Source organism: Nyctibius grandis, chromosome 6 (genome assembly GCF_013368605.1).
Source record: "Nyctibius grandis isolate bNycGra1 chromosome 6, bNycGra1.pri, whole genome shotgun sequence".
NCBI lineage: Eukaryota > Metazoa > Chordata > Aves > Nyctibiiformes > Nyctibiidae > Nyctibius > Nyctibius grandis.
The window spans coordinates 51,595,309-51,612,489 of record NC_090663.1 but is presented as its reverse complement, the minus strand read 5'-3'; the positions used below and the strand labels follow the sequence as shown (position 1 = coordinate 51,612,489).

At 40.0% G+C, this 17,181-nt stretch overlaps 1 protein-coding gene across 1 annotated transcript in view; it reads right to left on the bottom strand.

The window, feature by feature from the left end:
* The window catches only part of DCHS2 (dachsous cadherin-related 2), an 81,520-nt gene that overhangs the window by 16,688 nt on the left and 47,651 nt on the right, over positions 1–17,181 (bottom strand). The window contains exons 10-13 of the mRNA XM_068404096.1: positions 10,729–10,863; positions 10,287–10,496; positions 7,761–8,618; positions 1,723–1,833 (exon numbers count right to left, since the gene is read on the bottom strand). Of these exons, the coding sequence (XP_068260197.1) occupies positions 1,723–1,833; positions 7,761–8,618; positions 10,287–10,496; positions 10,729–10,863 (1,314 nt within the window). The remainder of the gene's footprint in view (positions 1–1,722; positions 1,834–7,760; positions 8,619–10,286; positions 10,497–10,728; positions 10,864–17,181) is intronic.

Below are 17,181 nucleotides of genomic sequence, written 5' to 3'. Positions count from 1 at the left end.
TTATGTCTGTTGTTACTAGGTTAAGAAGTAAGAAGTTTAAATTGTTTCAACAAACATTCAGATAAATATGAATAAAAACTTTCCAACTGCCAAGACTTGTACAGACTATTGAGAGCGTTTGCAGAATCACTATCACTGGAGGTTTTTAAGAACACAACAGAAACTTCTCTCAGATTTCGGCACATTTGATTCCCCTTCTGTGTCAGAGGACAGATTAGTTCATATCCTTGGGTCACTTCCTACTATACTTTATATGATTCTACGATATAATAAATCACCCTAGAATGGGAGAGAGTATTCTCCACAGTGGAGTTAATTAACATCAGTGCTTGAAAAGACAAGTAGAGCAGACCTTTGGCTGTTTTGAATACCTAAGACAGAAAGGGCATCAATATAGCTCAAAATACTTCTGCTGTAGAAACAATGGGTAGACAGTTACTGGTGTCAAAATTAATGCTAAGGTAAGAACTACTCTTAAAAAGTTCTGAAAGGCCGCACTTCAATTAATGTTTTCTAAGAAACAGAAGAAAGGTTTCAGAAGAAAGGAAACAGAAGAAACCACAATGACTCAAATATCTCAAAAGAAGGCTCGTGACATCCACTGCTATAGAAATTCCACTATTGTTTGTGAAGAGAGAGCTTATGAGACTCTCAAAAACATCATTTTTCATCATTAAAAACCATTTTTCAGCCTGGCTTCATTAAAAAAAAGAAAAATCCCACTTGATTTTTTTTTTTTGGAGGTGATATTGAAGATGATTCATTTTCTTGGGGATAAACTTGTCTGGGTCTAAGATGACTAATCTTTCTAGCTTTATTTTAGTGAAATAAGGACTTAGAAATCAAGTGTATGCACTTTAAGTGCCCCTTATCTAAACAAAATAAAATAATTTTAACTGTCCATCAGCATCAAACATGATAACTTCACAGAAGTACACCACTTGATGCCTGGAGACATCAGAATAATCAGAGATTAAAGCCTCGAGGAACTTAGGGAGAAATCCATTTGTTAAAGAGTACAAATTGTTTACACTATTTCTGAGGAAAACTGCTTACATTGTCTATGCCATCTCAGAGAGACTACAGCTATTCAGAAAGCAAACTCTTTTGTTGCAGACTTTTAGGAGCTGAGATGCAACCAGAGTAGTTACGCGCCTTAGATGAGAGCACGTAAATGCACACAGGGAACACGCTGCTCTCTTGCCATCTGAAGTTCCTGACTGAAGAGCAGGTGAAAGCAGACCTGCTGCAGAACGCAAATAGAATTGCCAAAAAAATAAACAAACATGACTCATGCTTGTCACAGTTTGCCTGAAACAAAGAGCATTAAACTCAACAATGCTTCCTACATTAGGATTGTTTTGAAGGATTACGTTTATTGAGTTTTTGGGCAAATTCATGATGAGAAACAAGATGGAGTCTCAGCTTGGATCACAAAGCAGTAGTTTATCAACTTCCAACACCTGATGATCAATAGTTAATCAGAATCGAGAGTTTTAAACAGGTATAGTGGTGTTCAATTTTTTTCCACAACACATTTGCAATAGTGCAGTTCTCTCTACATCCCTGGGTTTACTAATGACTTATTCATTGTAATAGGAGAGTAATACTCTAAGATATCTATTCCTTGTTCTTGTGGTAGGAACTTGCTATATTTTAGAGACCACACTCTTTAAGCTACACACAGACACTTGACAAAAATATATATTTATAAAAATGTACCTGTAATAGGGTGTATAGAGAATATGCTTTCCTTGTCACTGAAGATGCTGTATTTTAGGTTTTCTCCTGTAAATTTGCGTTCATAAGCTTCTACAGTTAAAAGTGATGTACCTATGGAAGCAATAACACTTTTTCATCATGTCCACTTTAGAAGGTTTTATTCTAATTTTATATTACTGTGATTAATAGCAGATGCACAGCCAAACATCTATGTACTAGGCTAGGTGCTTATTCATGAATTGAAACAGCAGAGAATAAAAACCACTCCTCCATAACTTTCACTGCATTACAACTTCATAGGCAAGGCACTGTCTATCCCTCCTTGCCCAGTAAATTACTCACCTGATCACAACTTCATCACCTGCCTAAATAAGACGATGAGTTTTAACTTTTCCTAATTGCAAACTCCCATGTACCACTGGAATTACCTCCTCCCTGAAGTCGTATATATTCCTTTTATTCAGGTTATGCTGTCTTTGCTCATTTAAATCTCACGTATTCATGAGTTCTTTTAAGGAAAATAGTCCTTTTTTTGTGCATCATAGGAATGCATGTTACCCCTGAATCACCATAAAGAGTTTATTTTTCCTTCATTTATCTGAATTCATTTTGGATTTTTGAACAATATTTTAAATGAAATATTCTTAAAAATTTTAATTAGCCATCTTTTGATAGAGAATGAAAAAATGAAACTACATGCATAGCTATGTGTCAATTCAAGCAGAATCAAAATTCCATGAAAAGAGCAATAATCTAGTATAGAATACAAGAGACATGAAATAAAAATCCTCTTTGAAACAGGATTTGAGGAAAAATGAGGAACCAAATACATTATCCTGCTCAGAATCATCACATTTAACAAAAATGTAGCAAGTTTATGAAGCTTTATCAAGATTTCCATATAATTATTCTTTTCAAGTGAGTTATGAAATTATTTAGCATACATGGCAATTAATTTTAATGGATTTTAATTATTTAATTTAATTGATTCCATGCAGCTGTGATGGAGTGAGATTACTGTGCAACCTGAATTCTTCCAAACATCATTACAGACAACTAACTATTTTATTATATTACAAAGGACATCACACAGTGTCCTGGATGTCAGAGGAAAGGACTTATCTTTAGTGTAAAACTGAGAGAAATCATTGCTCTTACAACTATCTGCTACCTTTTTTATTTTAGTGTTGTTACTTACTAATTTTTTAAAAGAGGAAATTTTGTTATAAGTGGTTTGTCATCTGCTCCTAAAATCTGACTGTCAAAAGTAAAAATATGCCGATTTTGACAGATGTAATTTTCTGTACTAGTCAATATATTTATAAGATATTTACTAGAAAAGTTCTGGAAGTAAGATCCAACCGTCCAATAGGTAAAGACTGATATGAATGCTGCACTGTTTTTTTTAGGAACTAAAACAGGGGGTTGTAGGTTGAATTTTCATTGCCGAGCAACTTTGATCTACTACAAATGCCTGCAAGGGCAATCATTCATAGAATCCTGAGAGCAGAGTTAAAGATAAGAAAAAAATTCAAGGTCCAAAGAATGTCACTATTTATCTTCTTATGCTGTCAGCAGTCTTTTTGTTTGTCTGCTTGCACGTTTAAGAAGAAAAATTACCAGAAATAAAGGAAGCAGCAGCATTTCTATTTGAATCCCTGCTTTTCAGTGGCTCGGTTAATAAATTGTTGCTCTGGGTCCTCAAACCTTAATCTGTTAAGTTCTGTATTTTTCATGTAGTTAAAATTGTTTACAACTTCTTTTTTGGCAGAGAACAACCTTCTTCTGTTTCCGATACGTCTCACAGAAAATGATTCCTGCAAACAGTGAATTTTTACAGTTGTCAGAAAAATACGACCAAACTCTGAGGTCTGTTGTGACACAAACAAGCCCTATACAGGTAAATAGCAAAAGACGGTACTCATCCACTGGAGCTCACAATTTCAAATACTGCTTCAAGCAGAGGTGACAACATGTAACACTTAACCTGGAGGAAATAAAAAGAAAGGTAGTTTTCTGGCTGCAAAGCACAGTGAAATAGCATGACAAGGATGAAATCAGCACTGAAGTTAGTGCAAGAAAGAAGGGAGATCAGGATCATAGCAGAAAGCAGTCAGATTGGCTTGAAATGTCATGCAACAGACTTCTGAATTAGTTAAGAATATTAAAGGAAGTGAAGAGTGATTTAAAATGTTTATATTTAGTTTTTTTTCCAGTTCAATCAAAGACAACTTGATTGCATTTGAAAGTAGCTCGAACTGCTTTAAATAGCCTACACGCCAACCTTTACATTATGCCTGCTGACTTGAAAGTGAAGCATGGCAGCATGGACAGTATTTGCCTTCATGGCCAAACAGGCTCAAAAACATTCACTGTTCTCTGTGTTAGGACATAACATACACCAGAACTGAGCTACTGTATCACTGTATCATCGTTTTTCTTCTCTCCTCAGTAGTCATTGTAATAGTCTCTTTCCCCCTCTGTCATCTAATGCCGGTTCATCCTTGCCATTATTTCTGAAGACCTCTTAACTGCTCATGAAAGAAAAAGCTAACTGAGCACAAAGAGTAAGAGATGACTTAGAGAATAAGAGCCTACATATTTTATATCTATTAGGAAAAAACATAGAGGAGTCAACAAGTTTTACTGGTGAATCTGTCTTTAAGGAAGTGCTATGCAAACAACCATTCAAGTGAAAGCTTGGTGAATAATAAAGGTTTCTTATCCTCTGGAGACCACAGTGACTTGATTGTTTATTGACTGGCTTCTAAGTGCCTATTGTAATGCAGTTTATAATATTTAAAGACATTAAATATTTAATATTAAACAAAAAGCAGAAGAATGGGGTTTTCTGAACGTCATTAAACTTGGAGGTCAAACACTTGAAGAAAATCTGACCACAAGGACCAATTCCTGAGGCATTCACCCAACTGACGAGTTTAACTAAATTAAAACTAAGGGCCCTTGGCTTTGGCTTTTGTCGTTTATGCTATTCAGATTTTTTGATTCTTTTTAAAATAAACTTAGAGTTTTCCCACTCTATTAGTTAAAGTAAAAATAAAATTAGGAGGAAAAGCCACATTTATTAATACCAGTTCTACAAATAATCAGCATGTAATATAAATCTCCCCTGGACTGAATACACTGGTACCATTCATACTTGCAGGGGTCCTAGGATCACATATATCCTGTAAGCTAACTTCTACAAGAGTTTTAATTATAATCATGCTTTTTTCCCACTAAAATGTAAAATATCTGATACTTGCTTATGCTTATATAAATAAGAAAATACTGCAAACAGAGCCAAAACAGTGTTAGTATTTGGTAAAATCTCTCATGCTCTTAAAAGAATTTGATCTTCTTAGCAAATAGACTTTTATTAAATACACAAACTTAAAATTTTGGGATGAAACCTTCCTGTTTACCCTGAAGCTTTGCTAAATTTCCTTTAACCAAAACAACTGAAATTTAATCTTATTTATATTTTCTATAGATTGAATGGGAGAACATTCTGACTACAGCATTCTGTTACCTCAGTTCCTTGGGACATTTCTGTAATTTCATGCTGGATTGTCTAGCCTGGTGCATAAATGTATCTACAGTTAGGAAAAATTAGGATCAGATTAGCTTATCTATTGCCATAAAGCTCTGAATTTTATTTTCTTTTTTTAAACCAATACTTGTTTCCTAACAAAACCTATCTATCTTCACTCTTATTAGTTTTTCTTAACTAGAAAGAAATTTTAATGTATGATTAATGCAGGTTAATCCCATCTCTCCTGAAGACTGAAACCGCAGGGCTTTGACCTTACTCCCCTGGGAAGCATGACAAACAGGTTCTCATGACACTTTCTGAAAATACAAGCCTGCTGCAGCAAGGGAGAGACAAAATTGAGAGCCCAAGGCTTGCCACTGGAAACACCCTGATCTCTCCACTTTCGGGACACGTAGGATGGAAGGCCCCCATACACCACCACAATTGACTCTAAACAGGTAGATCAATAAAAAAACAGAAAATGAGGGATTAACACAGATTGCCGTGACATCTGAACTGTATCTTCTGGAAGCAGCAACTCCCCCAGGGCAGATGCTTCTTTGCAAAGTGACACACAATTAATTATTGTACAGTGCTGACTCTGGTAAAACAGGGCTTGGGGGCCTTGGGGTATCTGTGACTCACATTCATAGAAAAATTCAATTTTAGGGTGTCCAAAACTACCCTAAATGGTCAAATTCATGGAATAAGAAGGCTTTTTAAAATGTCAGGACACGTGTGTTTTGGGGTTTTTTTTTGTTGTGGGTTTTTTTTTCCCCATATGTAATAGAAGCCATAAATGAAGTTCTGGTTTCAAAAAATTTAAAGAAGCACTTTTATCCTATGGGTTCCGTACTCAGACTGCTCAGCAGGGAATAAGAGAAAGAGAAATGCTCCTCTGCCTGAGGAGACCTGAATGTACACCTTTCATATTTCAGGAGAGTGTTTTAACTACCACGCTACTGCATGCTCCGCTCCACACTCTTTCCTGTTGGAAGCCTTCCACTTTTTCCAAACCGTCTGTTTTTTCAGAGACAGTGAGAGAACAAGAAGGATGCTCTAGACTGGTGGTTTGGTCACTCACCACAACTTTTTAAAAACAGCCTGAAAACAAAATATTTCATTTATGGTTAAAAAAGAAGTCACTTAACTAAGAAAAGTATTTTCACCTTATTGAGTATTTTTGATCTGTTAACTGAAACATCAGTAATATTCACAGCATTATCTTAATCTTAAAATACACTGCTGAAAATTTGGCTTGTAGTCCCGAATAGGCACAAAGGAAGGAATGGCTGAGTAATCACAGCAGTAATTACTGCAACAGCGATCTTCACCCTTGGTTCTCTATTCTGTTTGTAATTACCCAAGAATATTGATCGGTTTTCCAAAATTATTAACACATTTCTTTTTTACTGATTCCTAATCAAATATATAGTCTGTTACTCTAGATCTAAGAATTCACTAGTCTCACAATACCCTTAGGATATAAAGGAATATTGCTTTTATTTTACTGGGGGAAATTTGAACTATAAAGAGGATAAATGGCTTGTTCAAGGTGAACCTCATAAGGCAGTGTTTGAATCAAGAATACAGTGCAGGTCAGATCTCCAACTACATCTGGTCAATTGTACAGCAGGATTTGTGGGCAGAAAAATGTGGAAGGTGCTCCTTTCTGCCCCTCATTAGGATGAATCCATCCCCTGAAGCAGGAAAAGGTACTTACCATATCTAATTGGCAGAAGGCATAACTACTAATATTCTCTGAATGATAAAAAGTAGAGCAGTAATTCTCAACATCATACCAAACAAAAATAAATAAATCTGTAAGCACTGCATGATTTAAGCTATTTTTCTGCAGGTAACATTCAATAGCGCAGGCTCTACCTAGAGATGCTCTGTAGAATTCTGTCCAAGTGACAATGAACCACAGCCTCTGAACTTCTCTCCACTTCACCCCCCACCCCAACCCCCACCCGCCTTCTTCTGGAAAGTCCAAATGTTCAGTAAGGTTTTATAGTATCCCTGAAAACTATTAAAGTTCATGAAGAGTTTTGTAAAATCAAGAACTATCATGTTGCAACCGGTACCCTCTACTCAACTCATCTGAACTTGTGTGCTTTGACAAGTGAAACGACAGGTAAACGCTGTCCATTCATCATTAAAGTCATTTTGCTAAAAGAGTGAACCCACTGATGCTCAGGGCCTTCCCAGGCTGAGGGATGGAAACACACCACCTTTGACACAGGAGCTTTCTGTTTAATGTGAGCAACACTTGTACATGAGCAGCAAACTCCAGAGCCAGACAATGCCTCCAACTAACAGAGCATGCTTCTTTCACTCTGGTGCAGTGGAAAAGGGCAGACAGGTATTTGCTTCATCCAAACTAGCTCGTCTCTGCTGCTGCACAAGAAAAAATTTTCTCTATACTATTCATTACAATTACCATTCCAAAAGGACAGTAGACCAGTAATCACAAGAACACAAATTGGGACTTGATATCCACCTGCTGCACTGCTCTCAGGCACACTTGCTTCATACAGGCTACGGCTGAATGAAATCTCCTCCTCTTGTTCCTCTGTAAAGATAATGACCATAGCTGTGGCTGTTCGAGGTGGAATACCTTGATCTGAAGCCATCACTAGCAGCTGGGTACTGAAGCCCTTGGAAGCCAAGGGCTTCTGAAGAATGATGTCACCTGTCTTCGCATCAATCTGAAATACAGTTTCCGCTATCATCAAACTAAAAACAACAGCTCCATTTGGCCCCAGATCCACATCCTCTGTTCTCACAGTGGCTACTGTCTCATTCACAGGGGTTTCAGCAGGCACAAAGGCCCTGATAGGACTCTGCAAAAAAACAGGATCATTGTCATTGACATCATCAACATGCACCACAACACTGACAGTGGTGCTTCTTGGCAAGTGGGTGCTACAGTCACTTGCCACAGCCCTAAATATATACTGGGATTTGGTCTCCCGGTCCAGCATCTTTGTAGTAACTATAGACCCTGTTACACTGTCGACAGCAAATGCTCCAAAGGTGTCGTCAATGAGCGAGTACGTAACTTCGCCATTCAGACCATCATCTTTGTCAGAAGCAAAGAGGTCCAGGATGGCTGAGCCTTCCTCTAGGTCTTCTCTCACGGAGATTTGATACTGGGTCTTTGCAAACAATGGGTTGTGGTCATTTTCATCCAAGACCGTTAGATAGAGCTGTGCAGTGGAGCTCCTCGAGGGGCTGCCTAAGTCACGGCACTCAATTACAAGAGTGAAATTGCTGACGTCTTCTCTGTCTAAGCTACGAGTGACCAGCAGCTTTCCTGAAGTCTTATTTAGTGTGAAGTATTCTCCAACATTTCCACCTTTCAAACACAAAAAATAAAATAATCACAAACAATTGCTTTTGAAAAAAGAATCCCTTGTGAATATCGCTATGTTAATTGCAATAACATGATCCAATTGCTCATACAGCTGGTGCACTCATGTGCCTTTCGCATATTTTATTCCTTATACAAATTAAAACCTGCATTTCATTTAAATCAGTGGGTGGTAATGACAGTAAATACAGAATGTCATATCAATTTACAGAGTGGCTATTTTGCCAGATGCATGTCTTTTTCCCCAAAGCAGCACACCTTATAAAATCTCCTGCAACTATGCTGCTGCATAAAGTGACCTCTTCCCAACCCTAGTTACAAATTCCAGAAACCTATAAAGCATTGCTGACATTGTAATTACTTGTTCTTGTCTCTCCTACAAACTGTCTCTTGGAAGTGAATAGTTGTGCAAGGTCTTGATTTGGGGGGTGTGGGGAGACAGGGGTAAATATGAAGCCGTTAACAGAAGAAAAGTCAGCGTTTTTAGTAACAGTGAATGGCATAAATACTTTATAACATGTAGAAAGACCAAAGGTAATTAAATTAAAGATCTGTCCTGGTTTCACTGGGATTTGGTTTCAGTTTGTGGCCAGCCATGGTGATCAAGGCCCTCAGCAGTTAAATCCGGGGCAGCTGACCCAGGCTGGCCCACAGGTGTATTCTATATCATTGACATCAAACCCACTATAAAAGAGAGGGTTTGCTAGGAAGAAGGGGGGCTTTTTCCTGCTCTCCTTGCCTCTCCTTCCTTCTCCCTGTTTGTTGTTGGGATTCCTTGAGCAACTTGCTAGTGATTTGTGGATGAGTATATTTTTGTCTGGTTTGTGTTGTCATTTATATTGATTTTCTTCATTTCATTAGATCTGGTTAACTTCATCCCACAAGTCTCCCTCTCTTTTTCCCAACTCCCTTTCTCATTTGGGGAAGGGACATTGAGTGATAGAAAAACTGCTATTGTTTAGCCCTGGGTGTGGGCTAAACGAAGACAAGATCACTAAAAAATCGTTAAATTCAAACCAAGAAAACATAAAGGAATTTGTAACTGCTTCTTCAAAAAAAAGGTGTTGGCTGTTACCACAGTAGCTATCTGCCAACATTTGAGCTATTGCTGAGAGCCACAAACCAAAGTAAGCACAGCAAACTTGTATTTGTGCAAAGATATTACAGGAGGCTTTGAACAGTTGTGGAGCTTACATTGGCATAGTGGACATGGGGAGAGTTTGGCAATATGAAAACCAAGTATGACATTACTAATTGCTGGGTGAACGAAGCTCTCATGAAATAAAATTAAATAAACAAAATTAGATTAATTCTTGTACTTATTTACAAGGGTACATTTACATTCAGAAATTCCACAAGTATAACAAAAGGGACAAAATTATGCCTTTGTGATTAATGTCTCCTTCCAGCATTTGGTAGTTTTTCTTTTTCTTTTCTGTACTATTTCAAATCCAGAAAGCAGACTAAAAGTATGCCTGGAAAGTGCTTATTAATGCTGACAAAGAGGTGAAAGATTTTTTTTTCCACGTGAAAGAAGCATGTGGATAAGACAGGAGCTAGGGAGGCATGGTAAAATCAAGACTAATCTAAAACTTGGATACTGCTGTTTATATACTTCCTGATTTATACTAACAAAAATGGAGTGCAACTTACCAATTATTTTGTATCTTAGAGCTCCGTTATTGCCAGCATCCATATCCACAGCCCGGGTAATGTAAACGACAGAAGGCTCTTGGTTCTCTGGAATACGGATCTCAGAGGTGGGAAGAAGAAACATGGGAGAGTGATCGTTTTCGTCCAACACTTTGCAGATAACTGTCACCGTGCTCGAGAGCGATGGGGTTCCGCTATCTCGAACCAAAACTAAGATTAATAAAAAGAAAGCAAATTTTACACCAGTTGTAGGTGAAACAATGGATACTCCTTAATAATACCAGAACAGTAGAGTTATTTGTCCTATGCAAAAAGCACTCTTCTGTTCCTGAAAATCTTCCATCCAATTCAGATGGCATAAAAAAAGGTAATGCTGATAGTAACACCACACCCATTCTCACTTCACATTTCATAGGCACTCATAGTTATTTTGCACTGTTACCTTTAATACTGAAAACCTCCTGGGTTTCCCTGTCCAGTGATGCAGTTGTTACGACTTCTCCACTGTCCAAGTTCATCCTGAACTTCTCATAACCAGTTCCTGGTAAGATTTCATACTGAAGCAAGGAATTCAATCCTTAAAAGCAGAATGGAAGCCTTAGTAAAACACAGCCGCTCTCCTCACATTTAGGTGTACAGATTTATCTCTTTCTTCTTCCCTCCACCCCGGGAAATGGGTTATGGATAAATTATTATTTTTAATGCAGTGAGTAACTGCTTCTTCTTTAGCACAAAAGATCCACATTTAGAATTTGGATCTTCAAAATTCTTGCCCAGCTGCTCCTTTGTGCCTAAGTTTTCCAGCCACTCAAAGTGACCCCAGCAACATTTCTTGGCACTCAGGGCACGTCTCCTAACAAGCCGACATATCACCACAGTGCAAGAAAGCATTAACTTAGACCATGGAATCCATGCATTTGTCTTCTGCCCTCCCTGAGGTAGGTAGTTTATTTCTCAACAGGACGTCAGGCAGAGTACTGGGCTGCTGTGGCAGCTCTAGTTCTCCACTTCACTTGGAGCCAATGCAAGTATCTCTGTACAGTATGACACTGAGTAGTATAAGCATTCAGAGCAAACATCCGCTTCTTAGCTTGCTCCCCAGTTCTAAATATTTGTAACACTGAGCAGGCAAGTGCCTAAGTCCCATTAAGACTCACAGGGTAGCCATCTCCTAGTTGCCTTCAAATGAAAAGCCAGTTTGGTGGACATTCCTACAGCACATCTCAGGCCTTTTAGAGAGCACCCACTTGTAGCCAGTCTCCGAAATGATACTGTTTGGTTTTATGAAGTTGTGCAGGATTTCCAGAAGGGAAGGTTAAAGACTTTTCCCTCCCCTCCAAGTTTTTCTTAATGCAAATTTAATTCAGTTCCTAATTAGACCTACCATTTATATATAATACAGGGATATTAGTCTTCCTGTCTTTCTCTAGGAAATAGTAGGTTAAAACTGTACAGGCCTTTAAGAACCTTTCTTTCAAAATTGCCCGCCTGAGTTGAACAAGAAGTGTGACTCCACTTTCTTACCTACTATGGTTATAAAATAATTTATTTCGTATTTCTTCTAGTTTCAACACCCTCCTGAGGAAAGTATAACATCATCTCCATCACACTCATATTATTAACTTTAATGAGTTTAATCCCACATTATACTTGAAGGGCTTGTATTAGTGTGCTTTTTTTTTTTTTGCTAATTTTTGCAAGTTTCATTCAATCATTCTGAGTTTTCTCAACGAACAGTCAGTCTGTCCTGGTTTCATTGGGATTTGGTTTCAGTTTGTGGCCAGCCATGGTGATCAAGGCCCTTAGCAGTTAAATGCAGGGCAGCTGACCCTGGCTGGCCCACAGGTGTATTCTATATCATTGACATCAAGTTCACTATAAAACGGAGGGCTTGGGGGGGAGAGGTGGGGCTCTTTTTGCTCTGCTCTCTTCTAGCCTTACTTTTTTTCTCATTCCCAATGGTTGGTATTCCTAGAACAACCTGCTGCAACTCTGTAGCTAAGTATACTTTTGTGTGCCTTGTGCTATCATTGATATTGATTTCTTGATTTTATTAAATCTGTTCAATTTTAACCCACGAGTCTCTCTCCTTTTCCCAATTCCCTTCCTTGGTTGGGCAAGGGACAGTGAGTGAGAGAAAAACTGTTATTGTTTAGCCCCGGGTACGGGCTAAATGAAGACACAGTCCTTTAGTAGTACAGGGACAGTTAGTGCACCTGGAAAGCTACAACACTCCTAGTCATACTAAAACTGCTGTTCAGAGTTAAACACTGCCTGCCTGTTCTCATCTGCTGCAGTAGCAAACTGGACAATCTGCAATGGAGTTGACAGAGAAACACCAGTGTGAGACAAGAGACAGAGCCTACAGTTTTCAGCATCCATTGTTTGTCTTCAAATAGCTTTGCTAAACAGTTGACAACACTACTGAAATTTGATTAAGAGAATTACTACTGTAAATGCATTTGCACATGAACTAAGTCAAGGGGGGGGACATATTCATACAATACACAGCAGAAGGAAAATGAGTTACAGAAATCCTTCCAGCTTTCCAGAAGAAAGGAGAAAAACTGCAGCAATAAGAACAAACAAAGAGAATGTCTTGAAAATTTGAGGTTACCAACATACACTATCTGATCGATCCTTATTTGATACCATCCAACTACATTTCACAGAATCACAGAATGTCAGGGATTGGAAGGGACCTCGAAAGATCATCTAGTCCAATCCCCCTGCCGGAGCAGGATTACCTAGACCATATCACACAGGAACGCGTCCAGGCGGGTTTTGAATGTCTCCAGAGAAGGACACTCCACAACCTCTCTGGGCAGCCTGTTCCAGTGTTCGGTCACCCTCACCATAAAGAAGTTTTTCCTCATATTTATATGGAACCTCCTGTGTTCCAGCTTGCACCCGTTGCCCCTTGTCCTGTCAAGGGATGTCACTGAGAAGAGCCTGGCTCCATCCTCATGACACTTGTCCTTCCTTTACATATTTATAAACATTAATGAGGTCACCCCTCAGTCTCCTCTTCTCTAAGCTAAAGAGACCCAGCTCCCTCAGCCTCTCCTCAGAAGGGAGATGTTCCACTCCCTTAATCATCTTCGTGGCTCTGCGCTGGACTCTCTCTAGCAGTTCCCTGTCCTTCTTGAACTGAGGGGCCCAGAACTGGACACAATATTCCAGACGCGGCCTCACCAGGGCAGAGTAGAGGGGGAGGAGAACCTCTCTTGACCTGCTAACCACACCCCTTCTAATACACCCCAGGATACCATTGGCCTTCTTGGCCACAAGGGCACACTGCTGGCTCATGGTCATCCTGCTGTCCACTAGGACCCCCAGGTCCCTTTCCCCTACGCTGCTCTCCAACAGGTCTGCCCCCAACTTGTACTCATACATGGGGTTATTCCTGCCCAGATGCAGGACTCTACACTTGCCCTTGTTATATTTCATTAAATTTCTCCCCGCCCAACTCTCCAGCCTGTCTAGGTCTCTCTGAATGGCTGCGCAGCCTTCCGGCGCGTCAGCCACTCCTCCCAGTTTGGTGTCATCAGCGAACTTGCTGACAGTGCACTCTATTCCCTCATCCAAGTCATTAATGAATATATTGAATAGAACTGGTCCCAGTACCGACCCTTGAGGGACTCCACTAGACACAGGCCTCCAACTGGACTCTGTCCCATTGACCACCACTCTCTGCCTTCTTTCCTTCAGCCAGTTCACAATCCACCTCACTACCCCATCATCCAGACCACACTTCCTCAGTTTAGCTGCGAGGATGCTGTGGGAGACCGTGTCAAACGCTTTACTGAAATCGAGATAGACCACATCCACAGCTTTACCATCATCTATCCACTGGGTAACATCCTCATAAAAGGCTATCAAGTTGGTTAAGCATGACTTCCCCTTGGTGAAGCCATGTTGACTGCCCCTAATGATCCCCCTATCCTTGATGTGCCTAGAGACAGCACCAAGGACAAGTTGTTCCTTTACCTTTCCAGGCATGGAGGTGAGGCTGACCGGTCTATAGTTACCCAGGTCCTCCTTCTTGCCCTTTTTGAAGACTGGAGTGACATTCGCTTTCCTCCAGTCCTCAGGCACCTCTCCCATTCCCCACGACTTAGCAAAGATGATGGAGAGTGGCCTAGCAATGACTTCCGCCAGCTCCCTCAGCACCCGCGGGTGCATCCCATCAGGGCCCATGGATTTATGGACGTCCAGATTGCTTAATTGGTCCCTGACCCAGCCCTCATCAACCAAGACAGACTCCTCCTCTATCCTGACTTCTTCTGAGGCCTCAGGGGTCCGGGGCTCCTCAGGACAGCCTCCAACAGTATAGACAGAGGCAAAGAAGGCATTCAGTAACTCCACCTTCTTTTTATCCTCTGTCTCCAGGGCCCCCACCTCATTCATCAGTGGGCCTACATTGCCTCTAGTGTTGGTTTTACCTGCAATGTATTTGAAGAAGCCCTTTCTGTTTTTAAAAAGATATTTGCAGCTCTGTCTGCATTTATCTATCCTTAATTATCAGTATGCTACAGACAGAAGAAAGACCCATGACACTGCAAGGCTGATATTAGCTATTAGCCTTTGGTCTCCTGCAACTGAACTGCTTCAGCCCAGTGCCTTCACTGGCAGATTTCACAATGGACATTATTCACAGACAGTGCTGAAAAACCATATGGGTGTCATCCAAGTTGACTGTTTACACACTGTTGAAATTAAACTTTTAACCCTTAAAGCACACAGATATGTAACACCTTTATGACTTTTATTTCCCCAGTACTTACTGCCTGCTTTCTCATATCCAGCTGCTAGGAGTGTACACCCTGCCCAAGAGAGGAGCGTGATGACTCTACTCATTCACATACCATGGCACAGCAGCTGACATGTTTGCACTTGATCCAACCTGTTGGCTAACTATTCAGTAGTGTTAGTCACATTTCGGGGGTTCAAATTACAAACTGAAATGAGAAACAAGCTATTCCTCCTGCACATTATAAGCTGGAAGAGGAGCTAAGCCCCTTCCTTGCCACTAGCGGGTGGCAGGGACCCGTTACCCCCGCAGGCCAAACGGCAGGGTGGATGCATGGTGCCTGAGCTGCAGCCAGGGAAAAACTTCAGCCCCGCTTCCCGTTCCCCCGCCACAGCACAAGCAGGCCCTGCTCTCCCAGGGTGCTACCATGGCTTCTCTGAAGCAGCAGCCGTGGGTGGCATTACACTACGAATATGTCTACTGCCAACAGTGGTGAAGCAGCAATGGGAACAAATGTCTCCCCTGCCCCAAATGTAGGCTCAAGACTCATCTTTATAATACTAGTGTTGTTAAGACCATGACAATCCATTAATGTGATCAAGACAAAATATCTAGTGAATGGCAGTAAACCCTGCCTCCTAACTTTAAGTCAGCTGTCCCTATTAACCTTCTGAGATTTTTTTCCTAAGGCTTCAGACATAATGACCAAACCACAGAGGTGCACATCAGCTTAAAAGCAGACCTTGACAAATGCTAATTCAGTTCATTCAGAGCTTCTGCGGGGACATATTTCAAGACAAACCCATGACCTATCTTAAATGTGCTGTGGGTATATTTGCTTTCCCGTGCATTTTTTTCTCAGCATTTACTTGTATTACACATGTCTCTACACTTGTATTTACTTGCATTGCACTGTTAGATGTTGGCCTTGGAGCGGGTGGAGAGCTCCCACAGTGTAAGAGGACTTCGAAAAAGTGAGGCAACATAAGAGTTGCATAAGTGCAGCTCTTGTAATGTACAGGAGGGAGTCGGCCAAACAAGAAGTTTCATGGATATCCACGTGGAAGAAAATCATTACAAGCAAAAATTTTAGTAGCGGTTTCCAGGAAAAGATCTTTTGAACTAGAAGCAAGCTTAAAGCTTGCATGAAACACAAAGAAGGTGACAGCTGCTTGCTTTCCCTCTTCTGTTTGCAGGGAATGAAGTAGAAAGAGAAATAAACCAAAAGTTGATAACGGCTGCAATTGTCAGTAAAAATGATTCCTCCCTGTGGTCAGTCAGAGAATATATATTAAGTGAAAAAAAAAAAAATCTGTGATGGGAAGAAAATCCTCCACTGAGATGATGCAAATATTACTGGGATGTGAACTGCAATTTAAAGAGCAATTAAAAATAATGTAAAAAATGTGATGTAAAAAACAAAGAACACCATGAGGGGAGTCGTCTTATTCAAAAATTCTGTTCCAAAAATGTAAGAAAAGTGAGTAGCATTATATTTATATGACTCCCATATAAATCCTATTTTCTTACTTTATGAGCATCACTTCAGTATTTGTTTGGAAGAATATTTTAACATGCATATGACATGGGGCTAAATCATGCCAATGTGAGAAAAAGACCCAACAGAAGGACTGTGGTTACTGGAAAATATACTTTAAAAAAAAAAAAGCAGGAGGGAACCATCAGCCACAACAGTGCTCCAGCCCAAAGTGTCTGCACAGGCAGGCGCACACTGTGCCACCCAGTACACTTGGAATGCCCTTCCTCTCTACCCTGCCAAGACACCCCCACTCCCTCCTCCTAATGGTTCCCAAACCTCCCTTCTGCTGTATTTCCCACAAGATATGCAATAAATAAATATAAGGGATAGAGAAAGGAGGGAGAGAAATTCAAGCAAATTCCCATTTCTTTTCTCTATTACCTTGCAAATTTTTACTTCAAATACTGCCTTTTTTTTTTTTTTTTTTACAGTGTGATCCACAAAAGAAAGAAATATTTAGAAAAGTGAGGTACAGAAGTAGACTGTAACTCTGCTCAGCTGTCAAAGATTTTCATAGACAGGGCTACCCACCCGTTCCTAATTTCTAAATACTTTACATACTTGTGGGGAAATGTCTCTTCTATATAGCACCTCTATTGAGC